The 17,127-nt window shown below is 40.1% G+C and overlaps 2 protein-coding genes across 7 annotated transcripts in view; both read left to right on the top strand.

Moving 5' to 3' along the window:
- The window catches only part of UNC80 (unc-80 homolog, NALCN channel complex subunit), a 241,679-nt gene extending 237,636 nt beyond the window's left edge, over positions 1 to 4,043 (top strand). For both annotated transcript variants that reach the window (XM_029225347.1, XM_029225346.1), the window contains one exon: positions 134 to 4,043. In XM_029225347.1, coding sequence (XP_029081180.1) covers positions 134 to 400 — 267 coding nt within the window. In that variant the 3' untranslated portion in view covers positions 401 to 4,043. The remainder of the gene's footprint in view (positions 1 to 133) is intronic.
- Positions 4,044 to 6,291: 2,248 nt separating this feature from the next.
- Positions 6,292 to 17,127, top strand: part of RPE (ribulose-5-phosphate-3-epimerase) — a 16,300-nt gene continuing 5,464 nt past the window's right edge. Inside the window, exons 1-3 of one of the 5 annotated variants that reach the window (XM_029226012.1) lie at positions 6,360 to 6,457; positions 7,128 to 7,158; positions 12,399 to 12,478. Coding sequence is in view for 4 of the 5 variants with exons in the window: in XM_029226009.1 (XP_029081842.1) it covers positions 6,347 to 6,468; positions 12,399 to 12,478 (202 nt within the window). In the remaining variant the exon portion in view is untranslated. Of the gene's footprint in view, positions 6,469 to 7,127; positions 7,159 to 12,398; positions 12,479 to 17,127 lie in introns of all 5 variants that reach the window. The other 4 variants (XM_029226009.1, XM_029226008.1, XM_029226010.1 and 1 more) reach the window with 4 other exon arrangements.

Below are 17,127 nucleotides of genomic sequence, written 5' to 3'. Positions count from 1 at the left end.
TATACCAAAGGCTAAAACTGGGTCCACCCTTGGGATTCCTTGTCCAGTTACAGCTGTACAACAAACATTCTTTGATCCTCTTCCCTAGTACACATCCTACCTTTCCATGATGTTATGATCCTTTTGGTCACAGGGTGAAAGCCTCCCAGCTGAAGAAGGAGAAAAGGAGGAGGACACAGAAATACAAGGTGCTACAGCACATAGCCTCCTCTCTACTCAACTCTCAGACCCTGATGACTTCACAGGCCTTGAGACATCCATCCTCCTACAGCATGGAGACACTGTACTTCACATCAGTGAGGAAAATGGCATGGAGAACCCCCTCCTGTCCAGTCAGTTCCCTTTTACTCCCACTGAGCTAGGGGAGACTGAGGTAGACCTAGATGAGTCTCATGTTTAATTCTGTACCTTTTAAGAGTTGTAGGTGTAGACAAGATGTGGAAGGGATCACTTTGCTAAAAGTTGAAAACTTGCTTGGAAAAGATGAAAACATAGCACTTTACACTCAATGGGTAGCACAAATCCCAGTGGATTTTGCTGTCGATGTGCATATTGTTTCATAAACATCTTTTAAAAGTCAATGGCTAAGATGGTTTGGTTGTGTGAAGACCATAAAATCTAGGGAGGAATAAAGGGAAAAAGCCATTTAACTGCACATTGTTTATGATTCAAGAAGCCTTGAGCAGTTGAAAATGTATACTGTTACAGAGCTGCTTACCTAGGAATATTAACAAATAATGTGGTCTAAAAAGAGAAAGCAATTTTTTGAGGTTACATTATACATCTCATGCAAATGTTTATTTTTCTAATTTCAAAATCATTAAATCAGGTGGCTGTACAAGTAGCAATTTATATAAAAGTAATCAATAAGGAAAATATTAGTTTGGGGAAACTTGATAGCAAATAAGCCTGCAGCCATTTTTTTTTTTTTTTGATCAACAATACAGCCATTTAGAAGAAGAAAAAATACTATTTTTAGAGCTGTGGATTTTTCAATATTTATTTTTTAACTGTCATTTTCATTGCATATTGTAAATCAATATGCTAATGCCATAAGATCATTCCATTTCATAACACATTAGAGAATATTCTAGAGATTATCAGACATAATTCTGAACTAAGAAGAACCTAAATAGCCTATACTATAATAAAAATTAAATGTAAATGTAATAGCTAGAAAGAGATGGTATTCCTACTTCTAGTCCTGACTACATCAATGCCAAGATTGGGAGATATTGGGAAATGTGATTACTTTCCCTTGTGTCCTGTGCCTGCCCTTGATGGCATATTTTCAGATATTATATTAAGGTTAGTGTTGTTAGAATTGGTTCAATGAAATAACTCTCAATGTTAACAATATTCATATCCTTTAGATATTAAGTTTATGGTTCTCTATAGACAGAGCTTGTATATTTTACTTTAACTTGAAGTTCAGTTACTTGAAGAAAAGTATAAAACTTGGCTTGTGAGGCTATATCTAGTGTGTTATTGATCCTATAGCAGGGCTTGGCATCATGTAGTTCAAGATTAAATTTCAAAACTTTAACAGTTTACATTACAAAACTGTTACATAACTTCTAAGTGTATAAAAACTCATATATATATATATATATATATATATATATGTAAATTGGTATGGTGGTGAGGGTGTGTGTGTGTTTTCTAGTCCTCAAGCTAAAGTTTAGACTGTGATTACATTGCAATGAATTTGGAGCCCATTCTGTACACTTAAACTTTGACTACATTGGCTATAATATGGTATATGTATATATAAAGGAGACCTACTAAACCCACCCAAATCACAAAGGAAACTTATTTTTCTCTTAGAATTGCTTATTAAACAGGCATTGTTTTTAATGTGATATATACTTTCAAATATAATTTGGGGTTTTGGTCTCATTCACTAACAGAATGAAAGATATCTGTGAGTTAAAGTACAAAACTAAAAATTTCAAATCTAAAACTTCAAGAAAGCAGAGGTGGTAAATGGCCTCATCTATGTTTTACAATATTTTCAGGACATTTACACTTAATGCTGAATTCTCAAATGCAGAAATATACATATATAAGTGGTTTTATGATTCTTTCTAAGCTGATATATTTCGCCTGTTAAAAATTATGCTGCTCCCTTAGTGTTAGAGGCCTTATGTTTGGTAATTACAAGTGTCTGTGCTATATGAGTCTCTATGTATGTGCGTGTTTTGTTCCAGTTTCTTGATTCTTGACTCATTCTCTATGTATAATCGTATCAAATATTTAAAAAGTAAAAGGGTCAAAGAAGATTGTTAAATATCTGACCAGAATCCTATATACCTTTATATATATATTTAAAAAGTATTGGGATGTTTTGAACATGACTATGCTGGCCTGTCTGCCTTTTACCCTGATTCCTTCACTCTAGTGTTATGGAAGTCTACTGGAAACTTTTTCAATAAGCTAAGTAATGTTGTACCTTGCAAAAAAGCCTCCACTCTGACAAACAGGGCCTTATAGAGTGGGAATGTTTTCATACTGGGACTATGGAGATTTTGCAGATGTGTACATCTGTTCCATTTAAGGTGCCCTTAAACGTGTTGAATGTAACGTGTTAAATGTTTATGTGTAATTGATAAAATATCTATATGTATGTGCATAAGATTGTCACTAGATGTATTCTCAGGAATACTGTTACCTGGAGTTTGAAGGAATAATTATTTATAAAAACAAAAAAATGTCGAGCAAGATTAGAAAAAGTTCAAGATAAGGAACAATATTTTGTAATTCAAAATATTACTGAGTATATGACTAAAAGTTAATTATTACATATGATAAATATAGTATTGGTAATAGATCATTTATTAAGCTATGATTCTTAATATTTATCTTGTTCAGAGGAAAATTAAAACAGACACCTACTTCCCATGTATAAAAAATTGGTCTCAACCAAGAGGTTGCTTCTTCTGAAATTAACTTTTGAGAGACCTTAGAATAAGCATGTATCATCCACAATAGTGGGTGTAGATTTACTCAGATTCAATTAAAGCAGTTCAAATTCTGGATACAGCATTTTCTACAGCAAAACATTTTACTTTCATTTTTCAGTGTTTGCTGCTTTCTGTAATTCTATTAGATAAGTTGTTTTTTTCCAAAAAGGAAACTGAGTTGTTGAGTGCATTGGGGCAAGGCACTGAGAACTACGGTGTCAAAAGGCATAAATGGGCATGGCAATGCTGGAGGAAAAAAAAATCTGTGGCATTTCGGGGTCTGACTAGGGCCTGTTGAGTAGGCTGGAAGTAACTGATTTGCTATTTCAAGCCTCCAAGAGTACCTTAGGCAGGATGATATCTCCTTCTTCTTTAGTTATCTGTCCCTCTGGTCAATGAAAAACATTCTCCAGTCTGCTGTCCAGCTCTGAGAGTATCTGAGACAGGAATAGAGTGGATATAGGGACCTACAAGGAAGAAAGGGTCATAAATAGAATGACAGTCCAAAATAGAAATTAAATATCCTTCCTCAAGTTGTACATGAGACTAATAGTCTCCGGAATTTGCTGCTATCACACCGAGTCATGCTGTTGCCCTGTGACCTCACACTTCCAATTCCATGGCCTTGTCTTGGCAGTGAATAGAAAGTCCCACCTCCTCATTTACTTCAGTGGGTCCTAACTGCAGCATTTCAGAAACAAAGTTTGGTTTGACACTCAGGAGAATAAAAACAAGTTTAGGGCAGAATGTATCTGGAAAAACTTAAGACAAATTTTCTTATGTTATTTTAGGATCATTTAGGATTACAGATCAATGTACCTCCATATTTTTCAAGTCACTGTGACTGCAGGATGAAAATCCTTTATTAGCCATTTAATAGGTAAAAACAAAAGATTGACTACACAGCCAACGTCCCTCAGATGACTATAAAGTTTGTTATGAGTACTGAATGACCAAAGAGCATGGAAAAAATGCATATGAATAAATACTGAAATGTTTATGAAAGATATTTATGAAAGATAAGACTTCTGTGTTTGAATATGCACATATAATAAAATAAACCTAAAAACATTTAAGATGCCTGATTGAGTTTTGTTTCTCATTTTTCAACATAGGGAATAGGTTAACTCATTCAGGAAAGTGTTCATTTTAGATCCCTGGGGTGTGCTTTTGTTTTGGATCACTGGAGCTCACCTTGGTATCTCTCCTCAACCCTCATAGTCCGGCCTGAGGTCACCCTTCAATTGGACACCTCCAATTCCTTCCTCCTATTCCAAATGAGCTCCATTCTACTCATGCTTTCCATCCCTAACTTTCAAAATAAAGCAGAATGGGCATATTGGGAGACAAGTTCCCCAGTGTGACTTCTCTGCCCAGGTATGACCATCTGGAATGACTGGTAGATTTTCCGGGAGGAATGTTAAGGACCAGGTTATGTGCTGAATGTGGCCAGAACCACTATGGGATACACGTTTACCACCAGTTCTTTTATACAAAGTGCTCTATCCTTACCCTCTAAGTTATGCCCTTGCTAAATCCTTTTTTTTTTTTTTTTTCCTCTCCCATGAATTTGTTACCTGAAAAACTGTGTTCCCCTCTTGGTGGGAGTCGAGCCAAAAGACACAACCAAGCCAAAGATCAGGAGAAGGACCTATTACTTGCAGCAAGAAAGGAGAACATGGGGGATCTCTCCCAAAGCAGTGTCTTCCCAACAGCAAAATTGGGTAAGTTTTATGCTAAGGGTACATGCGTATTGATGAAGGGGCTTGGGCTGTGGACAGAGTCCAAGATTTAGTGGATTGAAGTCATGAGGGTCAGAAAAGGTCAACATATCATCTCTTAAGTTCCAGTTGATCTGGTGGTTGAGGCTTTAGGCTAATCATTTCCATTGAAAAGAACTGGTTGAATTTACAACTGATACACTATCTTCGCCATTGTTACTTCTCTTGCCTGATAACAGGCATTTGCTTCTGCATTCTTTGTCCCCTTAAGATCATTAATTACTACACAAAAGAATCTGAAAAAGAATGCATATATGTATATATACACCCGAATATATAACTATATAACTATATAACTATATATATATATATATATATATATATATATATATATATAACTGAATCACTTTGCTGTACACCAGGAAGTAACACAACATTGTAAGTCAACTATACTTCAAAAAAAAAAAAATGACCTTTAGGACAAAATCACTTTCTTCTTTCCTTAACAAAGACATCTCCATAGCTTATACCTTTTCTTACCCCAATACATAGTGTATTTCTATTATTATATCTGGTACCTTTAACCACATATATTACTTAGAATTCTCAATCCTTTGAAATTTTAATTTTTAAATGAAAATAAAGAAGTGAATATTGATCATTGTGAACTGTAAAAAAAAAAAAATTAATTACTGAGACCTGTTCAAGGGCAAACATTGTGGCCAGGCTTAGATGACAAAATAGCTTAGGCCCAAAATGCCTTCTCTTATGTCAAGAAAGCCATGCCTGGTTTTCCTTCTCCAGAGACCCCTCCTCCCCCACCTCATCTGCTTACAGTTTTACTACAGTTATTTTCCCCACCCAATGATCCTAGACACATTTGGCAAAGAAATAGCCACTCTTACCCTGTTCTGGATTTTGTCTGAACAGTAAATAAATGTATTGCAATTTGTCAATAAGCATTCCTGTGAGAGAAGGTAAGAAGGATGAAGGCCAGAAGCAGAGGAGAGTAATAATAACCACCACCATTTTATACTGAGCACCAGGCATCCGGTCCTGGGCACAGACTTGGATTCACAAATCGTAAACGTTGAGCACTGTCTTAATAGATGAGAAAATTGGAGGCAGGGAGAAGTGACTTGCCAGGTCACCCAGCTAGTATCTGGTAGAGCCAGGATTCCGCCCTAAATCAGACTCCCACCGCTCTTGAGAAGGATTCAAAGAGAAATAGGAAGAAGGGTGTTTTTTTCGTTGTTCTTGGACAAGTACAGGGACGGAGAGGAAAGGAACGCATATGCAAACGATGGAGAAACAAAAAAGTGATAAGAGGGCAAGAGCTGAGGGGGAACCGCAGGGGAAGTAAAACTAAAAAAGATTAAGAAACTCCTCATAAGACTGGGAGACCTGAAAGGCTTGTTTTAAAAACAAAGGTCAGAGGAAGGAGGAAGGTGCCTCACCCCGAGGCCCCGCCCCTAAGCCCTTAGAGTGGCACCCCTCCCGCTAGGGGAGGCGGGACTTCCCCCCTCAAGGCAGCTGCGGCCGGTGGAGTCCGGAAGACTCTACTGGGAAGAGGCGGGGCCAAAACTGTGCGGCCAATCGGGGCGCGACGCCTTCGTCTTGCCGGGGATCTCTCTGGGTAACTTGCTTTAGAGAACTAGCACCATGGCGTCTGGCTGCAAGATTGGCCCGTCCATCCTCAACAGCGACCTGGCCAGTTTAGGGGCGGAGTGCCTTCGGATGCTGGACTCTGGGGCCGATTATCTGCACCTGGATGTAATGGACGGGTAACTCTCCGCGGGGCTCGGGTCTGGGTTGCCGCGCGGGGCGGGATAGGCGCACCTTTATTGAGTGCCTGTTGGGTGCACGGCGTCCCTGTACCGCGGAGCGCCTCGCTCTGAACGCGGTACTGAGAAGGAGCCTGCGGTGGGAGCCCTGGAGGCCCTGCTTGGAGGGGACCTGAGTCGGCATCCTGGGCTGCGACCGCGTCCCAAACCTCAACCATCTCCCCTCCCCCCACGTAACGTGTGGTCTTCTAGCACTTAGCGCCTGGAAGCGACCTTAAATCTCTAGGATCCGTCTCATTTTCAGTTGGGAGAAACTGAGGCCCAAGGGGATAGGCATGACTTGCCCAAGCTCATATAGCTAGTTAGTGGCAAAGCTGGGGAGAAAGACTTGTGTAAGGATGACGAGTTTGGCACCTGGAGTGAGAACGCCCGACTTCTGCCACTTGCTGGGTTACTTGGGACAAGCCATTTAACCTCATTGAGCTTCAGTTTCAGTATGTGAAAAATGGGAGTAATAACACCACCGCTTCGGCATCTTTGGAAGATGAAATGACCTCATACACGTAGTTTACAGTGCCTGGCATATAGTAAATTCTCTGTAATTGTTAGTTGTTGTATCATTGTTCAAATTATGATTTTCCTGTCTATTTTCTCTTCAGGCACCCTGCTCTTCAGGGAGGTCAGTTTTTTGTAAGTAACTTTTAAGCACTGTAGTTACAGCCCTTAATCAATATTGTTTGAAATCAGAATGATGCTAGTTTCTTAAGTTGGTTATAAAATGAGGAAAAATCATAGAGAAAACAGTTAAGACTCTCTCAGCGTTACACACATTGTGACAGAGTTGCAACTTGGATCTTGGGTTTGCCAAGTGGTTCTCTGAGCCCCAATGATCACAGGCCATAAGATCAAAACAGCCATTACCTTGGCTTGGGGTAGAAAAGTAAATTTATTGGAAATAGTAAAATCTCTGTGTACTCTCATGCAAATCTGCAAATTCATGTTTTTTACGAAAGATGACCAGTCACTCCCTTGTCTTTTTAATGTCACTCCTCTTATGACAGCTTTGTCTTCTTTGTTCTGTCTGGTTTAATCTGCTGTTTCTCTTTTGTATTCCACTCAGTTACCTCAACACCGTGCCTAACTGATAATGGCAAAGAAGATTAGTAAATATTACCTCTTACAAAACCTTGATTTTTAGTTTGGTATCACATATATTTCTACTTCTGTATATTTTTTTGATACCTTTGCTTGAAAGCCCTGAACCTTCACAGGTAATATTACTGGAGTGTGTACCTCCCAGATGGGTAGCTACATTTTTGTGTCTGAGACACAAAATGAGACAAAATTTTGTTTCTGAGACACTTGAGGGTCTCAGGACAGAACAGACTACGAGTATATGTGTGTAGTGTGTTTGTCACAGAGAGCAGCTTGGTTGTAAATAAGTCTTGTCCAATGTTTGAGCGAATGGAGAAAATAATTTGTTCCAGTTTACCAATCAGAATATCAGTGACAACAGCAATAGGTAATATTTACAGGCACTTGACTATTTCTGGTCTGATACTTTTTGTGAATTATTTCACACGACACTATGAGCTTGGTGCGTTATCTCTGCATCGACAGAGATTAAAGTCACCTCGTAGCTAAGAAATGGCGGAGCCAGGATTTGAAGCATGCAGCAGCTTGTTTTGTCTCTGAAACTGTCTTCTGTGGGTATTAGGCTTACAGAGAATGATTAAGATATTCTCTGTTTTCAAAGAACAACTATATTTTTTGATATTTATTTCATATCTCTCCTGCTGCACCATAAGCTCCCTGAAAGCAGAGACTGTTTCTTTGGCTCACCTCTGTATTCTCTGCAGGAAAAGCACCATGGCAAGCTTAATTATAATTGGTTGGATGAATGGCTTTATCATAAGGGAGGGATCTCTAAGGAATCTTTTTTGCCCCTCCCAGCTCTATGGCAGACCCTGAGCTTATTAAGATAAAGTATTTTTTTATTGACTCATTTCCCCTTTTACTGGGAAACATCCATGGTTTGCAAAAACTAAATTCTGCATACACCATTTTAAAAACCCTTTCTCTGTTAAGCTTCACAACTTTCTGAGCTAAGAGCTATTTTTATTCCCCTTTTGCAAAGGAGGAAACCAGATTGGGGAGGTTCAGCCCCTTCCCAGTGTTCCACCCGAAGAAGCAGAGCCTGGCTGAGCTGCAGTGCCTCCTAGGCCCAGGGTATGAAAGAGGGGCTGTGGACTCCCTTTCCCAAGGCAGCCAGCCCCAGTTTACCCTCCCTCCAGGTAGTGCCTCCATGCTTCTTTTCCTGGTCCCCTGAAAAATCTCCAACATTACACTGAGCTTGCATGCCCTTGTTTTCTAGTCCCCTCTCTTCCCTTGAAGCCCACACTTCTGATTAAAACTGAACGTCTTCATTTTGAAATTCAGGAACAAGTTCTGGAAACACTGGTGGGTGGAGCACTAGTATGGTTGGATATTTGAAATAAAGGACAAGTGGATTTTCTGGAAAAGAAAATTGGAAAGCATGTAAATATAAATGTGTCATGACAGGACAGTGACTGGAAATGTGTTGGTCGTAAGTATAGGAACTGAGCAGATATTCAATTTCTAAATTAGGACCAGGGAGATTTCACGATACTACTAGACCTGACTGACTTCAGTACTGGGCCCACAGTGTCACAAGGCCACCATTAGCCGGGCCAGATGTTCTTCATTTTTCCCGTCTCCATCTGCTGTCTCACTCCTCCATGTTACCTGCCAGCCTACCCCCCCACCGTAGGCATAGGTGTGATTCCTTGTTCACAGGAAGTGTTGTTTGGTTACAGTCTTGCTGAATTTTATATCAACCTTGATCCTCCTCTTTGCCTTGTTGGGAGATCTGGTAAAGGTTTGCTCTTTGTGAAAATTATCCATGTGATGGGGGATCAAAATAATCGTATCCCTTATTCCAATATTCTAAACGATTATAGCTTAATCTCATAGGTTCTTTGGGAGAAAAGGACACTTTTTAATTGCATTTTAATTTTGGCAGTCTTTACTCCAAAATGGCATTATAGCTTCTGTTTCCCAGTGAAGTAAAAGTATATTTGTTTTATTCTCATATTTTCTCAAGATGTGGTTATTGTGTTTATTTTCGTGATAAACGAAGCCTAAGGTTGAGACATCAAAAATACTTCTGAGGGCAGACAGAAAAAACAGTGAATGAAATCCAGATCTTTCAATCTCAGATTTGTGTAGTATTCAGTAGTCCTTGCTGCCTGCTTATGTGACTCTTACCTCCGAGTTCTAAGTAAATATAAAAAGCATCTTATCCATAACCCTGGCAGCTACTGCTCGTAGGCGAATGGTAGAATGATTTCCAAAATACTAGAAATCCAACCTCCAAGGACCAGGGTGCTGGAGAGTAAAAGTGTCTGTACCCATCCACCGTACCCATCCCTCTCAGGTGTGTCCTGACCTCTCTGTCTTAAGGCTCTGCTCCTCCCTTGGACTTTCTTCTTCTGTTAGTTATTAGCTGTCAGTGGAGGAGCAGACAAGCCTGGCAGTTAAGAGCCTGAACTTTGGAGCTAGATTGCCTGTGTTTAACTCCTGCCTCCAGTGCTTATTGGTTGTGTGAGCTTGGGCCTCTTATTTTCTCATCTGTAAAATACAGGTAATAGTGGCACCTGTCTCACTGAATTGTTGAGAGGGTTGGTTGGTTGGTTGGTTTTGGTTTTGTTTTTTGGCTGCGCAGCACGTAGGAGGATCTTAGTTCCCTGACCAGGGATCGAACCCGCATCCTTTGCATTGGAAGCGCAGAGTGTTAACCACTGGATTGCCTGGGAAGTCCCTGTTGTGAGGTTTTAATGAGTTAATATATTGGAATGGTTTAGAATGGTGCTTGGCCTGTATGTGTTTTAATTTTTTATTAACACTCCTTCTGCCTGCCTGTCATCTTAAGCTCAAGACTTTTGGACGTGGTTTATTCTCTCTCTTCAACCTTCCCCCTCCCCCGCATCTTATCACTTAGGAGATCCTATCACCTGCTGTCCTTGTTTCCATTCCTACTGTTTCTTGCCATTTAGCAGCACCTCTTGCCTCCCTTCTTCCAACTTACTGCCCAGTCTGTCTGCCTGCTGTATTGTTTGCATCTTATTTTTCATTTGTGTCTCTCTTTTAAAATCTCACTTGATCAGGATAAAGTCAAAACAGTGAGCCTGGCGTTTGGTGCACTTAATGTGACACAGTCTGCCTCCTGCCTTTTTCATACTAGCCAGGGTGGGCAATACCATCTCCCCCTTCTTTGAACTTAACTTAGTTATTTCTGCCTTTGCTTCATTACCTTCCCCATTTTTACAAATTCTGTTTGTTCTGTAAATCTCACGATCTTACCCCTTTTTAAAAAGTGCTATTCTACTTGCCTCTGGAACTGTTTTGCCTTAATGTTGCCTGCTTGTTATTGTGTAGCTTTTCTTAACAGTCCTCATACAGGGTAATGCCTACTACTTTAACAGAGAAAGCCCAGATTTCAGTGGCTTAATGTTATGAAGTTTCTCATTCATGTAATAGTTTGGTGTGAAATGTCTGTCCATGCAGAAATTGAGGGACCTAGTCCCCTTCCATCCTGTGGCTCTGCCATTCCTTAAGGGCCTCTTTACTGGTGGAAGGGTAAAGTGAGAGCAGAACAGGAATACTACTCAACCTCCTGGGCTCTGCAGTGACGCCCGTCACTTAAGCTCACAGTCCATTGGTGAGAACTAGTCACATGGGCCACTAGATGTGAAGGGAGTTGGGAAGTGTGGTCCTCGGCTGAGCTGGCTTCCTACCAACAGCTGTGCTGTAACAGTCAGTCTTTAATTCTGGTGAGTCATTAGCCATCTCTTACCCGTGAGATTGTAAACTTTTCTGGGGTGAGCAGGAACACTCACATATTCCTTTATGAAATACAGTAGTCTCTGAAGCACTCAGCCTGGGGCGTACATAGAGGAGGTTTCTTTAAATATTGAAGTGAGCTGGCGATAGAACAAAAGGACTAACCAGAGTAGGATAATGGTGAATTACTTTGGGTCTGATATCAGAAGCCTTAATTTGAATCCTGCCCCAACAAATTATTAACTGGATGACTTAAGGAAGTTATGTATCCTGTGCTCTTCAAATGGGGATAATGACAGCATCTACTTCATAGGGCTGTTGTGAAGATGAAATGAATTAAGGTACAATATCTGGTATGTTGTAAACTCTCAGTAAGTGGTAGTTATTAGTATACATTAAGTGTCTTTTGTTTTTTGCGGTACGCGGGCCTCTCACTGTTGTGGCCTCTCCCGTTGCGGAGCACAGGCTCCGGACGCGCAGGCTCAGCGGCCAGCCGCTCGGTGGCATGTGGGATCTTCCCGGACTGGGGCACACACCTGTGTCCCCTGCGTCGGCAGGCGGACTCCCAACCATTGCACCAAAAGGGAAGCCAACATTAAGTGTCTTTATTGATAATCTTTAACAAAGTTTCGATAAACTGTCATTTTGTGCCCTGTGATAGAGGTGGATTAGAAGTAGCCGCAGGCAGCCGGTGATAGGTTGATTTGAGAGACCTGTAATCAGAGTCCTGAACTTCCTAACTAGTGTGTGACTTGGGCAAGTCATATAACTTTTGGGGTTTTGGTTTTGTCATCCTTCTGTTTCTACTTGTCAGGGATTTTGAATTACAGAGTTAAATAGAGTAAATCATGTGACATTATTATGATTTGCTGAAATATCAAGGAGATAACTGCTCTGTAAAACTGAAATTATACAGATATTTTTAGTGTTGTTTAATACCGATGATGTTATTGAAAAATAATTGCAATCACAGATAGTCTCCTCTACTCCCATCAGAATACATATTGAGAAAAATACAGAAACTGAATCGAAAACATTTTCAGAGCAAGATTTTGTTTGTCTTGTAGGCATTTTGTTCCCAACATCACCTTTGGTCACCCTGTGGTAGAAAGCCTCCGAAAGCAGCTAGGCCAGGACCCTTTCTTTGGTAAGTGGGTGTTACACCGTCTGAAGCTGGATGTGTTGCTCAAGTAAAGGGAAAGTAGCTGGTTGATTTCTCAACCTCCAGTTTCATCTTGTACCCTTTTCCCTCCTCCCTGTGCTGGGGTTTCATTGACTGCCTGTAAGAAGCCTAATTCTTACCCGCTTCAGGGCCTGGGCACTTTGGCTAATATCTTTGCCTGTTCTCTTGACCAGTGCTGCCTCATCTTTCCTCCTCACATCCTTTGTTGTTTCTTCAGAGAGCCCTGTCTTAAATTAACCTTTTCCCCGTTACATCACCTTGTTGATTTTCTTCTTAGAATTTCTTTCAATCTGAGATTACTTTTATCAAACTCTAAACGCCTTAAGGGCAGGATTTCATCGACTTAGTTTTTTGCAGTTTTCCTAGAGCTTAGCATAGACACAGCTGGGGCTGAATGTAATTGTTAAATGAATTTATGAATTGATTGACTTATGGTCTGTATTTGAAGCCAATTCATGGAAATTGGAGCTTTCTACAAGTGGGGTCTATGTATGCTCCACTCCAACATTGTAGGATAATGTGAATTAAGGATTTTTAAGACCAGTGACCTAGAAGTTACTTTTTATGGAATATAGATTCAGTCCACATATCCTTGTTGCTGCTGCTGCTGCTGTTTTAAACTAAGTTAGCAGTGACTCACTTGCCAGATCTCTGGTAATAAGACATTTGGTGAGTTCTTGTAAATATGTGTTTTTATGTAACTCATTACATAAATTTAGTAAAACTTAGATTTTTTTTTTCTTTTTTCTTTTTTTTTTTGTGGTACGCAGGCCTCTCACGGCCGTGGCCTCTCCTGTTGCGGAGCACAGGCTACGGACGCGCAGGCTCAGCGGCCATGGCTCACGGGCCCAGCCGCTCCGCGGCATGTGGGATCTTACCGGACCGGGGCACGAAACCACGTCCCCTGCATCGGCAGGCGGGCTCTCAACCACTGCGCCACCAGGGAAGCCCAAAACTTAGATTTTTTAATTGAAATATTGTGGGCTAGTTTTAAAAATTTTTTTAATAAATTTATTTTATTTTAATTTTTTGGCTGCATTGGGTCTCTGTTGCTGCGCGGACTTTCTCTAGTTGCAGTAAGCGGGGGCTACTCTTCGTTGTGGTGCGCGGGCTTCTCATTGTGGTGGCTTCTCTTGTTGCAGAGCACGGGCTCTAGGCATGCAGGCTTCAGTAGTTGTGGCACACAGGCTCAGTAGTTGGGGCTCACGGGCTCTAGAACGTAGGCTTAGTAGGTGTGGCCCGTGGGCTTAGTTGCTCCTTGGCATGTGGTATCTTCCCAGACCAGGGATCCATCCCGTGTCCCTGGTTCGATTGGCAGGTGGATTCTTAACCACTGCGCCACTAGGGAAGTCCCTGTGGGCCAGTTTTATGAAGGTATGGTAGCCACTAGCCACATGTAGCTATTTAAATTAGTTAAAAGTAAATAAAATTAAAACTAGTTTCTTAGTGGCATTAACCACATTGCAAGCTCTCAGTAGCCACGTGTGGCTTGTGACTACTGTACCGTCCAGTGCAGTTATGGAACACTGCAAGCATCGCAGGAGGCTGTTAGAGCCTCTCTGTAGGCTCCATCCACTTCGAATGTACCAAAGGAAATGTACATTATCACCTAATTTACGTGGCATGAGGGAAACAATGTTTCACCAACATGTTCACTATTTTGAAATTTCCAAATAATGGAATATAATCCTCTTGATTATCTGAACTTTTTTTTTTAACTACATTTTGGAAAATGAATTTTCCAGGGTAAATTCATTCTTATGATTGTCAGAGTTGGATGAAATAAGTAGCATTCTTGGTCCCCCCACCTTCCCTGGCTTGTACAGTGGCCACAAAATTCCCAACTGTGGCTTTGTGTGGATTGAAAATATGTATGTATTTTTCCGTTTCTCTCCCTTTTAGTTGTCTCCAAGAGTTACTTCTCACTGCTGTTTGACTCCCCTCCTATCTCTATCTGTGCCTCTTCTCTTACCAGCTCAACTGCCACCACCCCACACAATCTGCTTTTCCTTTCTGTTTTTAGTTTGTTGTTTGCTGATAAACTTGCTGATCAGTCTTTCCAGAGGTGAATCTCAAGTAAAGATGAATGGACTTGATATGCTTTAGTGTTCGGGTTTTGTGACCTTTGTTTTTTATATTATATGTTTTTGTTTGTTTAATTCTTGGATACTGGTTGTTGGATAATTGATACGTGCTATATCCTAGGCGTTAGATCCCAAGTTGTATGTATAACTGCTAAAGCTTTTAACTCGTCAATCTCAGTATTGAGTAGAATTTGCCATCTAAGAAGTGAAGTGGTAGGGAAAAGTCGTTTTTGTTCTTAGCTAAATCAGTGGTCTTCAAGTATGGTCTGAGGACCCGTGGGAGTCCTTTTCAGATGGTCCATGGCATCAAAACTATTTGTAGTTTGACTTGTAAATTACTTGTACTGATATTATTTGCCATTATTTATGCTGATGGTGCAAAAGCAGTGGTGAATTAGTCTCCTGATGCCTTAGCCTGAGACAAGGCAGTGATACTGAACTATACAGGTAGTCGCGATATTCTTATTTGCCATACATTCATAGTATCCTCTGTAACAGGTATCCTTGATGAATTGGTACAAGTGATTGATTTAGTAAATCTTGATCCTTGAGTGCATGTCTCATTAGTGTTTAGTGTGACAAAGTGGAAAATACATATAAAGCACTTCTATTAAATCCTGGAGGATGATAGTTTCCTCGAAGAAAACCATTGTGCCATTGTTCTAAGCTGTGAACTGAAAGTGCTAGTCATGAATACCATTTTCCCTTGAAAGAACAACTGACACATGAACTGTGGTTATCAGACTTGGATATTTTACTGACATTTTCTTTAAAATTAACTAAGTGAACCTGTCACTTCAAGGAAAGCGGCTCCTCAATTTTCATTGCCACCGATAAAGTTAGAGTTTGCAAGTGAAAGTTGGAATTTTAGAAAACTTATATCTGCCTCTCTGAGCTTGATAGCTTCCCAGGGCTCACAGCTTTTCTGACCAGATCTGTAATATCATTAACAAATGCGGGGTTTGGATAGTATATAACGAAATGTGTCACTATTTGGAAGATCTGTGTAACTCAGTGAACCAATAGTACTTAAAAGAGCCGTTCAGAATGTAGACTAATGGGTTTGAGTGTAACAAAGTACCAAAAGGTCACTGGTGGGGTTTATGGATTCCACGTTGCCACTAACCTTTCTAAAAAAAGTACCACTTGTTGAGTTTTGGGGTAGAAATAGAATATCCACACTTGAGTGAAAAGGCTATGGATGTAGGTACTCCTCCCTTTTCTATGCACTTTTTTCCCTTCATATAAAACAACAGATTGCAGGAGATTGAATGCAGAGCAGGTGTGAGAATATAGATGTCTTCTCTTAAGGCAGACATTAGCGACTCGCAAAAATGTAAAACAGTGCCACTCTTACATTAACGTGTAATGGATTTATTTTTATTATCATTATTATTTTTTAATGAATTAATAAGTAGACACTAAAATTTTTTTAGTTTGCATTTCTAATACATTAAATATTGATAAGTATAACCCACATCAACAATATTTTGGGGGGAGGGCTTCAGTAATTTTTAAGAGTGCAGAGGGAGTCTGATAATAGAACATGTGAGAACTGTATCTTAATTATAGGCAGGTTAGCTGAGCCATCAGTTCCCCAAATACTAGAGGATGTCCAGTGAGGGTTGCTAGTAGTGACTGCATGCTAGAGATTGAACAGGGATGACTTAGCAGTCTGGTAACTTAGGAAAGAGTAAACTTGATCTTTTAAACCAGATTGAATTTTTTTTTCTTGTTTATAACACGAAGGGGGAAAAACACCAAATTGAGTTTATCTTTTAAAAGCAAGAGTTTGCCTATTAAAATATGTTCTATTTTTGTTACTTTTATTAGTTTAGAAATATAAATGCTAGTCTTGGCTTCATTAATCAGGCTGTATACTCTGTTTTCCTGACAGTTTTCAAAGCCTTGTTGCATTTTATAATCTTAGTTACTGAGTTCTGGAATACTAGAATTTTTTTCTTTAATATAGCTTTGCTGTGTCAGCAATGTGCTCCCTCTAACAAAACAAAAAGCTCAGAACTCTCACTGCCATCTGTCTGGCGCAGGAGTGTCTACTGTTTTCTTCTTCCCAGCGTTATTTCTTGCTTTCACTTCGTTTAAGCTGCCCTCTCCTTCTCATGAAATGCTATTATGTTTTAAGTCAAGATCTTTAAGAAGGCCATGCTCATTTCTTCCCAAACATATCCTCATACGATTTGAGCTTTAGGATCAGGACACGTGGCAGGCTTCTTAGGTTAACGTGTTCTTCCCTCTCAGTCTGTTCCTTTTCTTGCAGTTGTCTGCCTCTCAGTTGATGGCACTTCTCTTCTAGCTCCTCAGGCCAAATCCTTGCACCATCTGACTCTCCTCTCACTCTGCACTTCTTTTTATTTTTTTTAAAACAGCTTTATTGGAGAGTAATTGCTTTACAATGGTGTGTTAGTAGTTTCTGCTTTATAATAAAGTGAATCAGCCATATGCATACATATATCCCCGTATTCCCTCCCTCTTGCGTCTCCCTCCCACCCTCCCTATCTCACCCCTCTA

Source organism: Monodon monoceros, unplaced genomic scaffold (assembly GCF_005190385.1).
Source record: "Monodon monoceros isolate NGI ecotype Baffin Bay Population unplaced genomic scaffold, NGI_Narwhal_1 Super_Scaffold_16, whole genome shotgun sequence".
Taxonomy (NCBI): Eukaryota; Metazoa; Chordata; class Mammalia; order Artiodactyla; family Monodontidae; genus Monodon; species Monodon monoceros.
This window is presented reverse-complemented; position numbering and strand designations above follow the sequence as displayed.